Below are 22,916 nucleotides of genomic sequence, written 5' to 3'. Positions count from 1 at the left end.
ATTAAGGAAACATTATCTGTTTCCAACACCACAATTCTACCCCATTTGACAAACTTTGCCATTACAGAGTATAAACATTCCAAAAACGGCAAAAACAACAGGAAATAACATATATATGAGTGTATTGCTCATAAAAATATCACAATCGCTGTTACTATATATGTATATATATATATAGTACTCCCGGTTGAGTGTAGTACACAAACCCGTATCCGCCGTAGTACGAGACTCTGACTCTGACTTTACGCGAATACTACAAAATATTTGTCGTTGGCAAATAATAACAACAGGCGCTAGATTGTGTGAAAGGCATTTCTATATACATATTTATTTGCTGTGAATGCGACCATTCTGAACATTATGAATGTTTTCATTATACGATTTGCTTTTTTTACTTTATCGATATCAAAGTGCAAGTTGACGCATTTCCCCTACCAGCATATACAGGAAGTTTACTCACATTCCAATTGCTACTCTTCCAAAACACTTTAGTAGTCATGTGTGTCTTGGACTTAAATGTCTAGACTTTGATTATACCTGACTACGTGGAATGCGATTCAGGAAGTACACAATAAAAGCAGAGTGAGAAAAGTCCTTGGTAATGAAATGTAATATAAGATTATGTACAATACATTGATTTCAGAAATAGAACAAGTAAGAAAGCTACAGTCGAGTGTGATCGACTGTGAGATACCTGATACCCATTTTGAATAATACAAAACTAGTGTGGTATTAATTTTGAAATATACGATATTAATATTTAGGAAAAAAAATACTAAAATTATACCAAATAATATATTTGGTATATTTATATGGTACTACATTCTAGATATCCTATAGAGTGCCAAACATGCCATTTTGTCAGCCAAAGCAACTAAGACCCCTTTTGCCCATACAAAAGTATTTCTTTAATAACTTCGGCAATTTTTATGTGATCGTAACCAAATTTTCAGGAATTTGTATATACCAAAATTCCCGCCTCTAGCTTTAAAATTACGCTAGTTATTCGAGTTTTGTCAATTTGTGGGCGTGGTAAAAGTTTGAAACAAATGTGATCTGCGTGCAAACATAAATTCAGCAATAAGCCTTCAAATTACCTAATAAAATTATTCAAAATTTAACCTAGATAATATGAACTATTGCTGATAATCTTTAGGAACTCCTATTGTTATTGCAAAAAAAAATGCTTGTCGTCTATTGACGCATTTCATTGAATAAATACGCCGACTAAGAAGACAATCGGAATACGAGTAATGCGCGTGCAACTGATAGATAGGAGAAATAATAGCAAACAAACATAGGGAACGTGTCTAACAAGGGGTACGTTAATTTCTGGGGCGGCTTTTTAAGCGCCTAGAGATGACAAGCTCCTTGAAGTGTCACGACGTGACCAACACGACGTGATTGTGTTATCGTGTCAAGGTCTTGGATATCAACAAGCGATGCTTAACCAGTCACGATAACTGTGGATCAAACAGAAATAGCATTGGCTAGAAGGTAATAATAGAAATGCTAGGGATAGCACGATAACAATATATTGATAATTATTCAAAAAGAAGAAAAAGAAAACGAACGTCAGAGATGAGAAATATAGATTTAAAGAATCGAGTTTAATTATCTTGAAGTTATGTTATCTCGAAAAGAAAAATGAATTTTGAGAATGTAAACACAAATTCCGCTTAGTCATTGCTAGACGCACTCAATGAATTACTACTGTGGTTATCACTTCCATCTTTCCATCATATGTGCCACATTTCCCATTCACGCACTTTTGCTAAAGACGATCGGCACTTTTAATCAGCCGCGCTTCGTTTTCATTGCTTGTCACTTGATATTTTTTTTATACCCGCTACCCATAGGGTAGAAGGGTATTATAACTTTGTGCCGGCAGGAAATGTATGTAACAGGTAGAACGAGGCATCTTCGACCCTATAAAGTATATATATTCTTGATCAGCGTCAACAGCTGACACTATCTAGCCATGTAAGTCTGTGTGTCTGTCCGTCTGTCTGTCCGTCCGTATGAAACACTTGATCTCAGAGACTATAAGAGATAGAGCTATAATTTTTCGACAGCATTTTTTATGTTTGCACGCAGATCAAGTTTGATTCAAATTTTTGTCACGCCCACTTCCGCCCCCGCAAATCGAAAAATTGGAATAACAAGCGTAATTTTAAAGCTAGAGCTTCGAATTTTGGCATATTCAATAATTACTATAGTAGTTATGATTCCTGGAAATTTGGTTTCGATCAGATAAAAATTGTGGAAGTTATTAAAGAAATACTTTTGTATGGACAAAAACGCCTACTTACTAGGGGTCTTAGTTGCTTTGGCCGACAATCTGGTATATTGAGCCGTCTATGGTATATTTTGAATGGTGTACTATATCGATATACCATACGATTGGTATATTTTCAGTATTTTTTTAGTATTTTCGGCATATTTTGAAAATAATACCGCAATATTTTGCCTTTATTAAAGATGGGTAGCGGGTATCTCACAGTCGAGTACACTCAAATGTAGCTTTCTTACTTGTTTTTTTTTTTTGGGATGTGCTCGAGAGGCAGACAGAGAGGGAGAGAAGAGACGATAGAGAATTGAGAGGAGGGCTGGAGTTGGACATGTGCTTTGACTTCTATTAAATTTTCCCATTCAGTGTTATCGGGCGCAACATTGATACGATTGTTAGACGTGCTGCCCTCGTCGTCGCATTCACAGTTAAAGCTGTTTACGCCCTGGCTTATGATTATGACTGCATGTGTGTGTGTGTGTCTGCGTGTGTGTGTGTATTGTCTTGTGTGATTCCCCTGCCAAAATGCTTTAGATAAGCAACAACACAATCCTGAACAAAACAAGCGTCTTAGTCAAGAAATCATTTGCATAAAATCGTTGTGATCAAATAATTAATTATAATAAATTCCATATTATAATAAATGTGCTTATAATGAACACACAAACCTGATGATCAATACAGTTTAGTTCATTCATTTTAATTAATATTTTCAGCTGCATTTCTTCTTTTTCTGCTGCTGCGCATTCCTAGAAAAGTGCTCGCATAGTTTTCAAGTCAATTATATTGACTCAGCGTCGAACTCTGTGGAATGCCAAGACGTCAGAGTCTTGGAATTTCCGATTCCCTCATCGGTCGGCTCGTATTCGGAATACGATTTTTGTAGACTCTCTCAACCTGTTTGCAATCCCAGCTCACGTAACATAAGAGTTAATTTCTTTTGGGGCGCGCAATGGCATTTCATAATGCTTTTCGCAGGTGTCTATTGTAATTGTAATCGGTCTCGATCGCCGTTCTTCTCTCTAGGCCTAGTTAACTAAGTTCTTGCATTCCTTTTTGGCTTGGTGCGCTTCGATACGTTTTATGACGCGTTCTATAAAAATTGTTACTTGCCCCATAACGGTTTCGGGTCTCACTCATTCTGTTTTTTGGGTTAATGAAAAGTGTACTGGAATTTCTTTTAACGTTCATTTAACGGCTCTGTTTGTTTTCGAATTTTTACGAGCTTATGAATGAACGTGCAAACAAACAAACAAAAATACTAAACAAACCGCTGCAATCAACGACCTCTCTTATTGAAAATGCGTTCAAATCCAAATTCGAAAGAGAAACGTACAGAAATATGCTACCGACAATAAAAGAACAGTAAAATTCCAAAGCCAAGTTCCACATTAACCATCAAACTGAGTCTCATCAGGTTTCGGTTCTTGAAATAATCTCAATAATGATGAGACATTTGATTTCATTTATCACACACACACACGAGAAAGAACTGGAAAATCAATCAATAGAATATTCATCAACCAAATTATGTATGATCATTATGATTATCTTAAATGATGTCTTTTATAGAGTAGACAGAAGTTTACTCTTTGAACTGAAAGTTGTTTCTTTATGTGTACCAAATTAAATGGTTATTAGTATGAAAAGATATTGGTTCTACAAAGTTTGCTTAAAATATATTCATTGTTTATTTATTGAAAGTGTATTTAGACTTCGTTTGGTTTTCTTTTCACAAACCAAATAGAATATGTCTTTAGTCTTTTTTATGTTTGGGTATTAAAAAGAAGTGCGTTCGTATACATATCTAGATAAGAATTTGATAGAATACTTGAGTTGCCCAAAAGTTGATCCTATCCATAATAATGTTTATTAAAATAACTCCCTCCCCGCCCCTGTCTCCAGTGTCACACGCAATCCCAAAAAGAGCCAAGTTGCGGCTTTTCAAGTAATGCCGCTACTAAAACTCTTCCATAAAAATGTTGCACATAAAAAGGGAAAAATAAAAAGGAGATAGAAGAAGAAGGGCATAATATTTGGGCGCCTGGCACCAAAATAACTAGGAATTCATAAAGTTGCGGGTAGTTTTCATTTCATTTATGCACAAGTCTAGATGTAATTGTGGAGTGCAGTTAATGACTGGATTTCACTTGAAATTATCGAACCAGGTGTTCCCACTAAAGATATTCTACCTCGATGGGGGAAGGGAAGTGCATAATAATAATAAAAAAAAAAACTAATAATGATTGAAATCGAAACTGAAATCGTTTCGCATTTCTCAATAATAAATTGTACAATTCGTGACAAAAATAAACAAAAGGTTTATTTTCTAATTAGGAAAAAGATAACAAGTGAATTAACTATCGGGGCACTCATTTACTAACTAACTATTTGAGGGTTCTATTGTTTGACTCTCAAGTTAGTTTGACTGCCTTATCTGTCTCAGCAAACTCTCTCTCTCTCTCACTCTCCCTTCACCATTTTTGGCATAATCAATTTGCCTTGGACACGTCATCTAATTCAAGTTGTTTACTTTCGAGTGAAATAGTTGTGTGAAATTCCCGGAATTCTGCCTAGAGAGTTATGACCGGGGTAAAGTATAAGTGGTCGGCACTTGTTCAATGTGCATGGGAATCTATTTGATACACGTTCAGACAACATTACTTTGCCAGACCCCAATCAGGCTTATTTGGTCTGATCGTAATAAAACTGAAAGATTTTACACTTTGAAAAATTTCCCAAAACAGGCCAAACAGACCAATTAATAAGGTAATAAAACACCAAGATTTTACACTTTGAAAAATTTTCCAAATAATATGTAAATTTCGAAAGATTATGTAGAATAAATGCCTTCCAAAAGCTTAATCGATTAAAGCAGTATATAAATGAAAGATTAGCAGTAGCTCTGAATTTGTAATCGTGATGAGTCAGATTTTAATCTTTAATATTTAAGCTTAGTGGCTGTCAATCCAGTTTATCGAGATATTTTCCTAAACTGTATGATTTTTGCATATATACTATATCGCTTCTCTTTCTCTCTGTTTATGTGGTAGAGGAATTCAGGAGGTTTGTACTGGCTTCTTCATCAGTCTTATAATGCATGCTCCACATACGATGTGTGATGTGTTTGTGTCGTCGCATTTGAAATGTCATATTATAGTTATTAGCATTCCAGTTCCAACCGATTCCCGATCTCGGCTGTTACCCGAGAGGCCCCGAAGCCGGCAAAAAAAAAGTCTCGATTTATCTCGCGTGAGGCGTCACGTTGCTTATCTGCAACATACACAAATGAGTCGAAACACGTTGAGTCCGCACATATCGAGCAAAACAACACACACACAGAGAGTCGAAAAACAAACTATAACTATATAAGTATGTATGTGTGTATAATATAGTATATACTAAACAAGTCAAGTTTCACCTGTTAACTTGTATTGTCTCTCGCTCTGGTTCTCGGTTCTCTTTCATTTGTTATTATGCTCACAGTGAGTGAAATGACTTGGCGAAATCGTAGAGATTAGGGCACTACATGTGACTGACGACTATCCAGAATTCCGAAGGTGTCGCCAGTAAAAACAAAAGAAAATTATGAAATTAAATGTGGTATCGTGAATTACAGTCACAATGATTAAGCTGTTGTACCCCCCTCCACGCCCCCCTAAAGTGCCAGCGACATCTAGTAATCACTCAGCATATCATCGTAATTAGAAGTCTAGAATAAATTCTATTCATTTCACAAAACTTTGCAATTTCATTGTGAAATTTTCAAGACCAATTCAATTTTCAATATGATCAATTTGTCATTAATATTTTATTACAATGTTATGTATTGGATCATAATAAATCAAGATTAAATATAAAATATGATTTGGAAATATTTAAGAAATCATATTTAAGAAAATCTTTAATATGTTTTTGATATTTTCATGCCATATTATAATATTAGATCATAATAAATGAAACTCAAACTCAAATTTTTTTAGTAATTTATTATAATCATAATAAGTCAAAGTTAAATATGAGATATGATTTAGAAATATTTAAGAAAATCTTTATTATGTTTTTTATATTTTATTGCAATATTATAATATATCATGACATTGAAATGCAAATTCAAAATATGAAACAATATTTAATTTCTTTCTATGTAATTTATCTTTTTTGAGGTTATGTTTATGAACCAATTCAAACGTGAACGTGACGAATGTGTAACCTAAGCGTTATTACTAGACAAACAATTATAGTCATCAATAGTACGTAGGTTTCTGTCATTTTTATTTTAAGGAAATGCTAAGCTCAGAATACGATTCGAGGAATATCGATTACGTAGGCATATTTACGATTATTTAGTTTAGAGATCTCGCTAAATATTTGTGTTTCCGAGCCGAGATTATACATACATATGTATGAATGTATGAATATGCAGAATATTATTTGTTATTTTTGATCTTAGATCATCGCGTCAAGCAAAGGATCAGCTATAAAAGATCGTTTAAGCTTTATTTTTGCCCCCCTTTCGATTATTATTATGGTTATCTTTTGTTTTTCTCTGTGCGTGTAGACAATAAAATAAAAAATAAATAAATAAAAACTTGCCCAGTGGCGGATTTGGAGCATAAGAAATATTTCATGCATTGCTAAGCTTTGGTCACTCGATGTTGTTATTGTTGTTGTTGTTGTTGTCACTGCTCTTAACTGGTCTGGTAACTTTGTGCTGGATTGGAATGTTGTTGCCTTTTGGATGCCGCAGTGGCTTAATCGTGCTCTTTTTGTTTTTTCGTTACTGCTGTTGTTATTATTGTTATTGTTATGTTGCTGTTTGCCGTTATTGACAGCGCCAGCGTCAATGCCGCCGTTAATTGTTGTTGTTATTGTTAATTTATACGCACCGCATTGTTTTTGTTGTTGCTGCTGTTATAATTATTATTATTTTTGTCTTAAACTCCCAAGGCATTGTAAAGGAGACATTTACTACTTGTCTTAAGCAAGCAAATATTTTTGGCCTTTCATGATGACTGTAGAGTAATTATACTACAAGCTAAATTGTCGCAAGGCTCCACACTATCACCATCTATCGGTCGCTGTTATTAAAGGATTGTCTGATGAAATGTGGGTAATTGCATGTTAGGGTATTTTTATCAGCGTGCATTCCCAATTGTAGGTGGTTGTTTTCATTTTTATTGTTTCATCAGCAGTGAGTCAGGAGCCCAGCTACACAGCCTACGAACTGCGTCAATGGCGCAAACGAGCAGCTGAGTGGCGTTGCTTTGGCGTCATCAACTCGTGCTCGTTTTTGACGTCGTCGTGACGCGTCGACGTCGTCGTCGTCGCTTTGCTGAGGGCTGGCTGCGCGTCAGCGTCAAGCGCGTGCGTAGCGAATGCAGTTTTACAATAATATTGCCCTTTGGCTGTGTGGCCGTGATTGCTGTTGTTGTTGCCCGTAAAAAAATACACAAAAACCAAAACAAAAGCAAAACAAATGACAGTTAAGCGTGCCAATTGCACCTTTACACTTTTACGAGCGCGTGCACGGTGGCGCCTGGGGCTGAGTTTAACGAAATTAAACAATAAAATGTCGAGTGGGAGCGTCTGTTAATTTTCCATGTGCACCTGATAAGCGTGTTTTTGTGTGTATGAGTATCTGCTACTCACTGTTGGTTGTTTTATGTCATCGTGTAGACGGAAATGTTGCGCTTTTTACCTGATAGAGGTAGTAAATAAAAAACAACAAAAGCTACAAAAAAAATGTGAGAAATTGGGTCAACTGCCAGCAACAATGTTGTTACACGGTTTTACAGTCACTACACGACGAGCGTGCCTTGCGCTCTCTCTTTCTCTCTCTCTCTCTCTTTTTCTTTACCACTCTCTTTAGTTTTGTATGTGCGTAAGCATAGAGTTGAACAGTTTGAGAGTCGAGTCATGCTAGCGCGATGACTTTCCAACTGTGTGTGTGTCGACGCTGAAGAGCGCGAACGCAATAAATTAAACAAAGCAAGAGTGCGAGAGAGGGCGAAGTAAGAGTACGCAAGAGCGAGAGTACGAGTGAGGCGGCAGGTGTCATGGCGGTCGGCAGAGGCAACGTGCAGTCGGCGTTGGCAGTTGGAGACATGGCGTTTATTATTCAGCATTGTTATTGTGCTTTAGCATGTGCTTTTAATGTTATGTATTATAACCATTTTAATTATTTTAGTTGACTATTGCTATTTTTTTTTTATTTAATTATTTATGGCGCCATCGTTGTTGGCTTTAAACCCCGATTGTTGGCCGTCCCGGGAACTGTCTATTAGTGTATTATTTTTTACTGCGCAATAAAAGCAACAGCAACAAAAACAAATAGTAAAGCATAATAAAACAAGCGGTCACAGCATTAGCTGAGAGAGAGAGGACACATAGACGTAGATAGAGAGTGAGTGAGAGAACGAGTGAGTGAGAGAGCAGAGTGTGCGTGAGTGCTAGAGAGCCGAATGTTTTGCTTTTGAAACTGTTGCTGTTGTTGTTGTTGTTATGAAAATATTTTGCAAGCATTTTCAGCCTCTGACAGGCCCACAAGAAAGAACATCATGCTCATGCTCTCTAATAGTATTCGTATATCTATGTAAATATGTGCGTGTGCGCGTGTGTGTGTATGTGTATGTTATGAGTACGTTTTAACTACGCAGCAACATTTTTACTACTGCATCAACAACAAAAACAAAAACACACAGACGGGCGGGTGGTGTTCTAAGTGCCCCGCCTCCTTCTAAGCTCTCCCGATTTCGTTTCTCTGTTTTGGTGCCACGTTTTGCGCTCAGCACCAGCAACAGCAGCAGCAGCTCATACCCGATGACAACGCAGCCGCATTTTGTTTTTCTTACGCCCCAAAAAAAAAAAGACAAAAAAAAATCAAATTAAAACCGGCAACACCCTGTGTTGCGATGTGTGTGTGTGAAGAGGTAGCGTCGAGTTGATGAATTACAACGTAGTATGCGCATTTTCTTTCTTTTTCTTTTTTTTGTGAGTTTTACTACTATCTACTACGCTTTTACAAGCGATGCGCTGCGCCGCTGCCACAGCTGCTGTTTTGACGTAAACGTCAGCGTTAAAGCAGCGAAGCGAAGGGCGTACGCCGGGACGGCAAGCGTCATGCAAACAAACGTCAATGCTATTTGGCCAATAGTAATAACAATAACAACATTGAAAATAGCAACAATAATTATAATGTGTTTTTCTATGCTAATTCTTGTTTCTTTTGCCGCATAATACACACACACATATACACATATATTTATAGCAGAGTATGTGTGTATTCCAAGCAACAACTATTGGCGCTGCTTAATTGAGCAAAGTATTAGCATATAAACACACATATACACATTAGATACGTATGTGTTGAAAGTTTGCGTGAGCTTTTAGAGCGGGTTGTGAGCGTGAGAGCGAGAGCGAGATAGCAGCATCCGGCTTTACTAAGACTGTTATTAGCAGCTGTTAAGCAATTTGAACCATGCATTTAATACACTTGCTGCAAATGTATGCAATTATGAATGTGTAATGATAGATTCGTTGCCGCTGCCGCTGCTGCTGTTCATGGTCACCCTAATGCGATAAAGCTACGTCAGCAAAAGTCACAACGGCGGCGACACGTGTGCCAAGCGCTTGGCGCCCTTTTTCGCATAAAATTATTGTAATAGCCTCTGTGACTGCCTGTTGCTTCAACTACAAACACACACACACACACACACACACATATATATATTACATACGTAATTGTTGTAATTTTGCTGCTTGTTTATTAACAACAACATTTGCACTTTTTTTGCTCTGCTTCTTTCAGGTTTCGACTAGCAACAAAAACTACGACAACAACTACACAAAAAGCATTCCAACTGACGACGATAATATATGTAAACAAAAAAAACAAAACTATTCTGAGCCACAGAAGAGACAAACAGAGAGCGAGATAGAGAGAAAAGTGCTGCAATGATTACTTAGTGGGCCGGTGCCCGTAGCAGAAACATTGTATTTAATAAATAATTTACAGTCGAAAAAAATTTGCCAAGTGTAGGAAACACAACAACAACAACAACAACTCAACATGCCTTACTTTTTATATGATGTTGGTGATGAAGATGCGATGATGGTGACATCAGCAACAACGACGACGACGAAGATGCCAACTTCATTATCAGAAAGCGCAACATCAACAACAACAGCAAAACAAGCAGGATCCGCATCGGCATCGCATGACAACATTTGTGTGTTATGCCGGCGTGTTTTCCCAGCAACATGTTGCTCCAGTCAGCGAGCAACATGCAGCAACAACAGCAACAGCAGCAGTTCCTATGCAGACATTAACTGCAGTCTATGCAGAAGCAGAGACGACGCAACATTCCCCAACAAGCTCGCGTCGGCGCAACATTGTGGCTGTCAACATCAGCATCAGCAGCAACAACAACGATGGCAACAACATCGGCACAAATGCCAGCCACTTGTTGCCAACGACACGCAACATGCACCGTATAGCTATCGAGCAGCAGCATTATTAACAGCAGCAACAGAAAATGAACGAAATTTTGGGAATAGTAGTAGTAGTAGTAGTAGTAATAGTACAAATGACAATAACCAAAAAGAAACAGCCAATTGCCACTGCAACTGCAACTGCAGCAGCTACAGAAACAATCCGCGACAAAATATTAATACAAATAACAGCAACAAGTGGATTATCAACATTTTCTTGCTGACGGAGCAGTTGCAAAAGTGGCTACTTTATTGTGGTCAACTACTCGCCAGACACCGACGACACCAGACAGGATGTCATCAGAGGCCAACAGAACGTTTACAGAAACAACAGCATTATAATGTGGCATCACAACGTTGGCGACAACAGAGCATTGCACTGACGCTTATAACGTTGCTAACACTACAGACAGCAACAACAATGGCACAGCAAGAGCAACCACAACAACAACAACAACAGTACTCGAGAAGTTCGTTTGCGCACAGGCTGGAAAGACATTCGCGCAGTCCCAATACGATTGATGACAACATTAACAGAAGCAGCAGAGATAACAGCATAGCTAACAGTAACAGTAACAGTAACAGCACTCTCATTGACAAGTACAGAAACAACATGCGATTGGCGAGACCCGAAACTTGTAAGTATGACCATTAACTTAGAGATAATTTATTCGATTGGGAAATGTTTACAACAAATTTGAAAATTGGCTAAACTTGAATAGTACATTTACGTACATTTAAATTAATGTTATAATATTCATTTTAATTTTTACATTGTTCGAATTTCAAATTATAAATGTGTTATTTGTTGACTTTAAGAATTTTGATATAACATCATTTTATTACATTTATATCTTTTGTCGTTTTTCCAACAGATTGCAAATCGATGGACTTGCGAAACACTCCAGCTCTACTTAATTCATTAGAAAACTGTACGATAGTTGAGGGATTTTTGCTGATAACGTTAATGGATATAGCTAATTACACCACCTCGTTTCCTTTGCTCACTGAGATCACGGGCTATCTTGTCTTTTATCGCATGAGTCATCTCTATTCGCTGTCTCAACTGTTTCCCAATTTGAGCGTTATACGTGGCAATGTGCGATTCGAAAGTTACGCCCTCGTTGTCTATTCAAATCCCGATTTGGAGGACCTTAGCTTAACCAATTTGCGTGCCATTACCAATGGCGGTGTACGTATTGAGAAGAATCCCAAACTCTGCTTTGTCACCACGGTCAATTGGGATAAAATATTATCGTTGAATGCCACGAAAGATGCTGTTGTCCTCAAGAATAACAACAACGAACTCGAGTGTCTTCGATGTCCCGGCGAGAATTCTATTATCGCCCAAAGCGATGCTCCCGAATGTCGTTATGGCAGCGACAATAAGAGTTACTGTTGGAACAGTCACGCTTGCCAAATAAGTGAGTAATTCAAAAGAAAAGAAAATCAAATGGCATTATTACTCTTAAATATATTTATGCTTTCAGTTTGTCCGCCGGAGTGTCCTCACAATTGCATGGATCGCAACACTTGCTGCAACGAAAACTGTATCGGAAGTTGCACAGCGCCTGGTGTCACTGGAGCTTGCACCGCCTGTCGCCATGTCTCCATTCACAATGAAATCTGCTCGGATAAGTGCGAGGAAGGAACCTATGTGGTAAGTGAAAGGTTGAATAGAAATAAAAACATAGTTGGGTTCAAATTATGAACCAGATGAAAGCAATTCAGTCATGGAGCAGAATTCGTAGGCAACAACTTCGTAACAATAAAAAAAAAAACAAGTAGGAAAGCTAGATCCGAGTACTTCATTTAAAATATAGCAAAAGAATATACCACAAAATACTAAAAATGCAATATTTGGTATATTGATAGAGTACTTCATTTAAAATATACCAAATGAATATGCCGCAAAATACTAAAAATACTCAAAATGCTATATTTGGTCTATTGATACAGTACTACATTCAATATAAACCATTGGGTTCAAAATATACCATATTGTCAGCCAAAGCAACCTCTTACAGTATTTGCGTTCTTGCGCTTACAAAAGTATTCCTTAATTAGCTTTGACAATTTTTATCTGATCGGAAGTCTTAAGAACTATAGTTTTTAGTGTATGTACCCAAATTCGATATATATACATAGTATATATAGATATATATCGCCTCGTTTGTTGACACTAATCAATTTTTTTGTGTGGCATAGTATTTAATATTTATTGCTCTATTCATTTCATAATCCAGATAAAAGCAATTCAGTTTAATCAGAATGCAGTTAGGAAGTTTGCCAAAATGTAATAGTGTTTAGATTCACAGTTATCATCAGGTTGATAATTTTTGTTAACAGTTTAATGAATTAGGCCATCTAGATATAACATTTGTGTAGTATAAGCTTGGGATTGCAGCCTGTCTCCATCTTTATCTTGTAGTTATGCGATATGCATATATTAGAGATGAAACATTGAGAAGTTATGTAATATGCATATATTAGAGATGAGACATTGAGAAAATACATTGCTTTATTGGTTCGAACGAACAAAAAAAATCTGTATTGCTTATACGACTGCTGTACCTTTTGATAACAATAACTATATAAATTGTCTCTTTCACTCCCCCAGTACGAGCAACGTTGCATTACGGCGGAGATGTGCGACAAAATCGGCAAAAAGTACGTGGATAACAAGGAATTGGATGTGATACGTGACAAGGGCAGGTGTACAACGATCTGCGATGCAGATTCTTACCCGGATCCGAAAACTCACTCGTGCGTTAAATGCAATGGACCATGTGAAAAACGCTGTGATGGCATAATGATTGACAGCGCATTGCGAGCCAAGGAATTACAGGGTTGTACCATCATCGACAAACACGGATTGGTTATAACTATCAAGCGTGGCGGACGTACGTTCATTTACAATATTAGCACACACTCGAAAATATAATAAAACTTTGAAATTATTCGAATTTGTATATTGTAGCTCACATTTTAGAGGAGTTGGAAGCTGGTTTGGGCAGAATACATACGATCAATACATACCTGAAGATCCATTTGACCTATGAACTTCCTTCGCTGTCATTTTTCAAAAACTTACGCGAAATCAAAGGCCAGAAAACTATTGATGATCGTTATGCGCTCTACGTGCTGGAGAATCGTGATCTGGAGGGTATTTGGGCAGAGAATCAAAACGTGTCAATCAATGGCAGCATTTTCTTCCATTTCAATCCGAAACTCTGTCTGGATAAGATTGACGCACTGAAACCATTTTTACCCGGCAAACCGGAAACGTTCAACAAGAATGAGGTGGCTGAAGATTCCAATGGTGACAAGGGCATATGTGAGTATATATTTTTGATAATGCAATGTAACTGCACTATTCTGAAATGTCGTCTTATGTAGGCAATACGTTATCCTTCAACGTGAGTCTCGCAATGTTGTCCAGCACATATATTAGATTCGAAATGAATAGCTCTGATGTGAAATACGATGATGACAGATCGTTCATTGGTTATCAATTCTATCACACGATCGATCCTTATGGCAATGAGACCATCGATTCCTATGTGCCATGCTCGAATAAGTGAGTATACTAATTTATATAGTATTGTGTTGTATTATTTATATTACGAATTTTTATTCCTTTCGTTTCGCCCACAGATGGATTGTATCGGAGCCAACGAGAGAGACTCTCATTCAAATAAACGGACTAAAGCCCTTCACCAATTATGCATTCTATGTGCGTACCAAGACAATTTCATCGGAGAAACGCAACTATCAAAGCGAGATAATACGTTACAAAACAAGCCCATCTCAGCCATCGAAAGTGTCTGAACTAAGCGCAATTTCGCTCAACGCTTCTCAGATTGTGAGTACCACATAAATACATTAATAAAAGAAATTAATAATAATTCGACAAATATCTAGCTGGTTAAATGGAAACCTCCATTACTCCCAAATGGCAAGTTAAACCGATATATTGTGAGCGTGAGGCACACTCGCGTTGAAGGTCTCATTGAACATCTTCGCAACTATTGCAAAGAACGTAAGTGGCTAATGATGAAAACAGAAAAATGTTCTATAAATCTGAAAACTGAAACCTTCCTTTCATATTTTCTTTAGCTGTGCCAAATGCGGTCACCAATGACACATATGAATCGGCCAAAATCGAGATTAAAATGAATGTGAATGAGAAGAACTGCACTTGCGATAAAAGTCAAATTCCCGAATATAATGTGGAAAATGAAGAAAAGAAAGTAAGGGATTCCATTGCTTTCGAAAATAGTGTCCAAAACTTTGTCTACGTGCGAAAGAAATCAAACCCAGCTCCAACCACGAATGCGACACGCCGGCGAAGATATATTGAAATCGATGAGATGGATGACATCGAAATCGAGGAGATGGATGACAATGATTTCGATGTGGATGAAAGGCAAATGGAGAGTGTTATGTCGCGTCATGTGCGCTCGATTAATCTACAGCAACAGCAACAGCAACTAAAGAAAAATGGCATTCCAAATCAAAATGGTAACAACACATCGAACAGCTCCATAACTGATGCCAAAACGTGGGATCCCTTCCGCACATACATCACAAGCCACTGGACCCAAGTAGGTGCAAACACGACCGAGTTTCTATTCAACGATCTGCAACACTTTTCATACTACATTGTTTCGGTGATGGCATGTCGAGAGCCAGACCATGACAACCCGATTATCGACTCGCTCAACGATCCGTGCAGCGAAGAGGTTACACTCGATAAGAGAGTCCTAAAGTTAGGTAAGCATGATTGCATGATTTGATTGAATTATCATTCGAATAACCAATTAATCCAATCCACCAATTGCAGATAATGTGGACAAGGCGTACAATCTGACGGGCGAACTTGTCGGCACCAATGCCAACACGACGCGTGGCAGCGTCAAGCTAAGCTGGAAACCACCCGAGCGTCCCAACGGTGCCATTGTTTCGTACACGATCTTCTACGAGCGCCAGGAGCAGAATGCTGTCGAGGAGAAACGCTGCATTTCGGGGAGGGAGTATGTCAATCAGTCCGGCTATGTGGTGAACAACTTGAGTGAGGGCAAATACGGATTTCAGATACGTGCCAACTCACTGGCCGGCGAGGGAATTCGAACCGAGACCTTTTACGTTGTGGTGCCGGTAAGCGAACGGGAATTCCAAATCAATTCAAGCACAATCACTAATCAATGATTTACATTTTTGATTTTTCCAGCCGCCCGGTATCTCGGTGTTGTCCTTGGTACTGTACTGCGTGGGCGCCACATTAATGTTGGTCCTGCTATCCGCTAGTATCTACATGTATTACATCTATTCGCGACGCAAATTGCCGCAGGATCTGTACATCAACACGGAGGTGAATCCGTTCTATGCCAGTCTGCAGTATGTGCCCGACGATTGGGAGGTGCCACGCGAACGCGTCCTCCAGCTGGGCTCCCTGGGTCAGGGCTCCTTTGGCATGGTGTACGAGGGCATATTGAAGGGCCAGAATCTTGGGGATCCGGATACGCCGTGTGCCATCAAGACGGTCAACGAGAATGCCACCGATCGCGAACGCACCAATTTCCTAAGCGAAGCAAGTGTTATGAAGGAGTTCGACACGTATCATGTGGTCCATCTGCTGGGCGTATGCTCTCGGGGCCAGCCCGCTTTGGTCGTCATGGAGCTGATGAAGAAGGGCGATCTCAAGTCGTATCTGCGTCTGCATCGGCCCGACGAACGTGAGGATGTGCGTGCCGCGTATCAGCAGCGCATTGGCCTCACCAACTCCAGTGGCGCCACCTTGAGCGTGGAGCCACCGCCGCCCTATAGTCGCATCTATCAGATGGCCATCGAGATTGCCGATGGCATGGCCTATTTGGCGGCCAAGAAGTTTGTGCATCGCGATCTCGCGGCACGCAACTGCATGGTGGCCAACGATTTAACCGTGAAGATCGGTGATTTTGGCATGACCCGCGACATCTACGAGACGGATTACTATCGCAAGGGGACCAAGGGTTTGTTGCCGGTGCGCTGGATGCCGCCGGAGAGTTTGCGTGATGGTGTCTATGCCAGTTCCAGCGATGTCTTCAGCTATGGCGTGGTGCTCTGGGAAATGGCAACGCTTGCCTCACAACCCTATCAGGGACTGTCCAATGAGCAGGTGCTGCGCTTTGTTATCGATGGCGGCATCATGGAACGGCCCGACAACTGTCCCGAGGTGCTCCACCGGCTGATGCACAAGTGCTGGCGTCACAGGCCAACGGCGCGGCCGTCGTTCCTCGACATCATTGCTTATCTGGAGGATCTGTCGGAGCCGCGCTTCAAGGACGTGGCCTTCTACTACAGCGAATCGGGTGTGCAGTATCGTGAAAAGGAGCGAAAGGAGCGTTCTACGCAGCTCGATGTCTTTGCGGACGCCGATGCTCAACTCGATGCTATACACGTCGATGGGGATGAGGGACCGACGCCGATGCGTGCCGGCGACTATCCCGGCTACAAAACGAATCGGGGCGAGCATAACACTTCGTTGGATCAACCAGCGGAGAGTCCCATTGCCATGGTCGATGATCAGGCCACCACGCACTCGCCCTTCAGCATGCACTCGGCCTTCATTGTGAGCAGCACCCCAGATGCCTTGTCCACCATGCCCACAGCAGGAGGTTCGCACATGGAGGATGCGGCCTATGTGCAGGCGGATGTGGACCCGGATGCGGAAGCGAATGTGGCACTCACAGCGGATGCGGAACGTGGCTATGAACTGTACGATCCCAGTCCCAATTTCGTCGAGTTGCCACACAGCGGCAGCGGTCGCTTGAGTGGCGAACAACATCTGCTGCCGAAGGCGAAACGTGGCGGCGGCGTTGGTAGCATTGTGCCCAACATGAGCTCATCGATGCCCGACGAGATGATTGGCAACGCGGGCAATGCCGCTGGGCCTGGGGGTGGGATCATCTCCACCTCATTGCAACCCTCAACGGCATCGGCGGCCAGCTCGAATGCCAGCAGCAGTCGTAATCCCAGCCTGAAGCGTGCTGCGGCGGACATGTTTCGCAATCGCGTTGGCTACGGCATTCTCAGTCGGTTCAATCATAAGCGAAGCGGCAGCAATGTCAGCCACAAGAGCAACATCTCCAATGCGCCCAGCAACAGCAGCAACACGAATCTAACCAGCCATCCGTCGGGCATGGCCATGGTCAGCATGGGACCCAATCTGGGGACCATCGAGAGCGGCGGCAGCGGCAGTGCGGGCAGCTACACGGGCACGCCCCGTTTCTATACGCCCACAGCAACAACGCCCAGCGGAGGCGGGGGTGGCAATGGCAGCACCACCATCATCAGCGATAATCCCAACTACAAGTTGCTGGATGAATCGCTAAACAGCGGCATGGTGGATAACGCCCACGCCTGGCCACCGCAACTCACCACGAGCAGTTTGAATCCCAATTATGAGTCGACTACGGCAGCCATGATTAGCGATAATCCCAGCTATGTGATGATGAACGAACCACAGGCGGCCATCTATACTAGCGACAATCCCAACTACGCACCGTTGTTGGCCAATCGGCAAGTGCAGCCGAGCAGTTCCGATGACGACGAACACGACGACGAGTGAGTGCCGAACAAAACCCGAACGAAGAGAGAGCAGAGAGAGAAAGAGAGAGCGCAACAGCTAATGCGCCATTTTGAAATGTACTAATAATGCGATTTCGATTTTTGCAGTGACGAAGACGACGATGACGAAGAAGAGGACGAGCATACCGAGCACATCAAAATGGAGCGTATGCCGCTCAGTCGACCAAAGCAGCAGCGAGCACGCTTCATCAAACAACAACAACAGCAGCAGCCGCGCAGTCGCAGCGTAAGTCAAACGCGCAGAGGAGAGACACAATCGCTGACGCCGACGTTGACGCCGACGCAGACGTCGTTGACGACGCCAACGGCGAGAGCGAGCGCCGCAACCACCGGCAATTCGTCCAACATACTCAAGGAAAATTGGCTGAGGCAATCGACAACGCCACGACCTCCGCCGCCAAATGGTTTCATAGGACGCGAAGCGTAATAACGCAAGTGTTGAAAAAGAATTACATGTAAATACACCCGCACACACACACACAACAATTAGCATAAACATATGTAGGAACATAGAGTGGGAAGGTGGAGAATAACTCAGTGAGTGAGAGAGCGAACAAGCAGAAGCCATAGGTGAGCGAAAGCTTCAAAAAGCGATAGCGCCAAAGCTCATGTAGTGCTTAGCCTCACTGACTCACGCAGTTCCTGCATTGGCTGCAGCTGCATTGTTAGTGTAATTTGTTGAGTTCGTAGTTAAGTTTCTGCTGTAAATACTGAGTGAGAGATGTTAGATCCCCTCGATAAAAACAACTGTAAATCATATGCATATATTTAAGACGTAAGGGCGCAAGCAAACTTTTGCCTAGAGCCAAGCCTCCTAACAATTTATTATATATACATACATATATAGATACATACAATCTAGTTAAGCTTAATTTATATACTATGTTTTTTTCGTATTTGTTAAGTATTTCTTTTATAATTTACTAGCGCCGTTAAAAACACACACATACAACAAAAAAGAAAACAAAACAAGTCCTAAATGCAAATAACAAAAGTACAAAAGCCAACAACCAACCAACCTAAGTACCGATTATATCTAGACATAGACAACAATACAATTACAATTACAATTACATGATATACATATTTGAGTATGTATGAACCTAACCTAACTTATGTATAATTATAATATAATAATTATTTTAGTACCTACCAAAACGCAAAACGTAACGAAACGAAACGAAACGAAAAGATGCAACAAACAAAAACAAAAACAAAACAAAACAGCAACAACAATAAGCAATACAACAAAGAATACAAAAATACAAAACAAAACGAAACGAAATGTCTTCACTGAGTTAATGTCCTTAAATTAGTTACTATTATCAACTACAAAACACTACAACTTCAATTTGCATGTACTCAAACAAATTATTTTTGTTGTTGTTCCTTTTTAATTTTTTAGTCTTTTTTAAATGACATTGTGTTGCAATTTCTTTTAAATCGTTTATGTTTAAGTGTTGCTCGTTTTAAATACAAAAACAAAACACAAACAAAAAAAATATAAAAACGATACGCTGATTTTATGCATGGCGCTTGGCAACTGGCAAAAGTTTGTAACTAAGAGATAAAGCGAAAATGTTAAAGAGAGGAGTGAAAGTAATTTATACACACACACATATAGAAAAGAGAACGACAGAGAGAGAGAGAGAGTTGTGTTTGTTTTATCTTTTGGTTTTTGTTTTCTAAATTAATTTCATTTGAAGCCAAGCTTCCAAATTACGTAATTGAGAGAGCTTAAGTAAACTTTTACATAATTATATATGTACACGCTATTTGCTATAAAATGCGCATTTTATTGTAACATATTGATAAACTGTAGACAAAACAAACACTTATGGAAACACACACTCACACACACACACCGCCACACATACACATACACATGCAAACACTCTGAGAGATAGATTCTAGATGATATTGCCATAAACTCAAATTTAGAACAAGTAATAGATGCAAAAAGAAACGGCGCTTAAGAGATCAATATTTATGGATCATAGACAATTACAAAAATAAATACATACAATACATGGAAAAAGCAATAGACGAATTACATACATGCATACGTACAGTTATGTATGTATGTGTGTACCATATACATATATATATATATATATATATACATATATCTTAGAAATATTCTATACGAATAGAAGACTTGCTATAAAAACGAAACCCGCAACAGAAACAGAAGAAAATAAAATACACTTGCACACACACACACACATACACAAACATAAATACATGCAACAGACACACAGACATTCTCTTCAAATATTGCAACAGCAACAAATGGAATTTTGATAAAGCAAAAATAATAACAGAAACCGTAACAAAAGTATTCGATATTTGCCTTCGCTCTTTATATGCAGTTTATTAACAAACAAAAAAAAAAAAAAAAACAAGGAAAAACAAAAACGAAACAAAAAAAGTTATACATATATACACATATACTATGACTTTAACGTAACAAACAAATAGAAAAAGATTTATATCGGATTTTATTTGATAGATACAAAGAAAAGAAAAGAAGGACACTTAAAATATTTAAATGAATTATACAAAATGCTAGTTGTAAAACCTATGAAAAACAAAAAAACTATTGAATGAAAACAAAACTATTGAATTAATAATTAAATTAAATTAATTAAACCATATAATACGCTATATACAAACATACATACATACAAATAAATACACACACATACACATGCATAACATAAACAATATTCTACAGACACATACACACACACACACACACACATACACACACTAAAAAGACTGAAAAATATAGTTCCTTTTGTTTTTATGTACATAACAAAGCAAAAAAATTCTAACGAAAATTGTAAACTTAATGCGAAATGAGAACGTAAAAACAATTAATGGAATTATAAATTAATCAACATTAAATTTAAATCAATAAAAACAAGTTAAATATATATACATACAATACATGAATACATTATACATACATACATAAATGAAAATGAAGTTGATGGAAAAACAAAGCCGGAAAGCACTATGAAAAATTATGTATATTTAGTAGTTGAATTAACTCAATTTTTTGTAACGAACTGCTTAACGACGATGACAACAGCAACAAACAACAACAACAACAACAACAGTACCAACAACATCATCAAGAGAAGAAAATAATCTGAGCAGCCAAATACCAACATCTTATATAGAAAATATATATATTCTGAATAGTTGGCTCTTCGTTGGCGCAATTAGCAGCGTTAGTGTACATACACATACAAACATACACATAACATATATATATATAAATATACATAAACATAATTATAAATAATAAAAACAAACCTATCATATAATAAATTAAAACAAAACAAAAAAAAAAGCTTCAATATTTTTATTATTTCTAACTAAAGCTAATTGTACATTTAAAGCTAAGTTAATTGTTTCCTGTTTATATAAGCGAAATAAACAACTACACATATTATTATGTAACAAAATGATTATGGCGAGACTATAATAAAAACTAAATTAATATACAAAAATGAAAAAAAAATATCTTTTAATTTCCTGTCCATTTTCCATTCCCCAAAGATGACAACAGAGTTTGGATATTGCAGTATATTATCTCACTCAAAAGCAAAAGCTTCAATTCAAAGTTCGTTGCTTGAGTGAAGAGTAAAGAGCGTAAGAATCACTCAAGCAATAGTTGCGCTCTCCTGAATTTAAATGAGTGCAATTTTACAGGCGGCTGCTTGTTACTCATTTCTGTTTGCCTGGTATTTCAGCTGGATTTGTAGCCATTGCGAGTAGAGTAAATCACATCGCAGACACACACACATGGACTCACACACATACTTACGCACACACACACACATACCAGCACAGCTCAAAAAGCATTGCGCCGACAGCTAAAACGGACCAAATTACCAGCGAAGTACCAGGCGAACAGAATCGAGTAGCAAGCGGCAAAAGATTTTTAGTTCTACTATAGGCCGCTGCGTTCGATTGGCGTTGCTTGAGCGACACTTGAATTCCCATTTGAATTTTAACAGCTTACAAACAGAATGTTAGCTTTGAAATTTGCAGTATTTTTTTTAGTTACATAAATCCACGCTGTAAAATGCAATTATCGCAATAAAACCGCCCAATTAAATTCATCAGTTTTTCATTTTATGTTTTCTTCGTTTTTTTTTTTTAATATTTATTTGGTTTTTTTTTGTGTTGGTTTTGTTTTGAAACGAAAGAAAAGTACCTAACAAATTTTATTTTTTTTTTGTTTGTTTATAAAATAAAAGTACATTTATATAGCTTTTCTTCTTGATTCTATACAATTTTGTAGTTGTATTTTGTTTAACCTCTATGCGATAGGTTGGTTTTACATAACTAGTTGCAGTTGATTATTTTGTTGTTTTCAGTTTCAGTTGGGTTATGTTTTGTGGGGGGATGATTTGGCTTTGACTTTGATGGTGAACTTTGAACTGGTATTGAGTTTATTTTTGAGGATGTTCGCGGTTCTCATTTG

General features: G+C 38.8%; 1 protein-coding gene across 1 annotated transcript in view; it reads left to right on the top strand.

The window, feature by feature from the left end:
- Nucleotides 1-20,901, top strand: part of LOC132787715 (insulin-like receptor) — a 47,723-nt gene extending 26,822 nt beyond the window's left edge. Inside the window, exons 3-14 of the mRNA XM_060794987.1 lie at nucleotides 10,101-11,421; nucleotides 11,659-12,207; nucleotides 12,274-12,443; nucleotides 13,404-13,686; nucleotides 13,764-14,120; nucleotides 14,183-14,363; nucleotides 14,441-14,648; nucleotides 14,708-14,825; nucleotides 14,903-15,559; nucleotides 15,630-15,943; nucleotides 16,017-18,391; nucleotides 18,503-20,901. Coding sequence (XP_060650970.1) covers nucleotides 10,362-11,421; nucleotides 11,659-12,207; nucleotides 12,274-12,443; nucleotides 13,404-13,686; nucleotides 13,764-14,120; nucleotides 14,183-14,363; nucleotides 14,441-14,648; nucleotides 14,708-14,825; nucleotides 14,903-15,559; nucleotides 15,630-15,943; nucleotides 16,017-18,391; nucleotides 18,503-18,842 — 6,612 coding nt within the window. The 5' untranslated portion in view covers nucleotides 10,101-10,361 and the 3' untranslated portion in view covers nucleotides 18,843-20,901. The remainder of the gene's footprint in view (nucleotides 1-10,100; nucleotides 11,422-11,658; nucleotides 12,208-12,273; nucleotides 12,444-13,403; nucleotides 13,687-13,763; nucleotides 14,121-14,182; nucleotides 14,364-14,440; nucleotides 14,649-14,707; nucleotides 14,826-14,902; nucleotides 15,560-15,629; nucleotides 15,944-16,016; nucleotides 18,392-18,502) is intronic.
- The last annotated feature ends 2,015 nt before the right edge of the window (nucleotides 20,902-22,916 follow it).

Source organism: Drosophila nasuta, chromosome 2R, assembly GCF_023558535.2.
Source record: "Drosophila nasuta strain 15112-1781.00 chromosome 2R, ASM2355853v1, whole genome shotgun sequence".
Lineage (NCBI taxonomy): Eukaryota > Metazoa > Arthropoda > Insecta > Diptera > Drosophilidae > Drosophila > Drosophila nasuta.
Note: the sequence above shows the minus strand (reverse complement) of the source record. Positions and strands in the feature narration are given on the sequence as shown.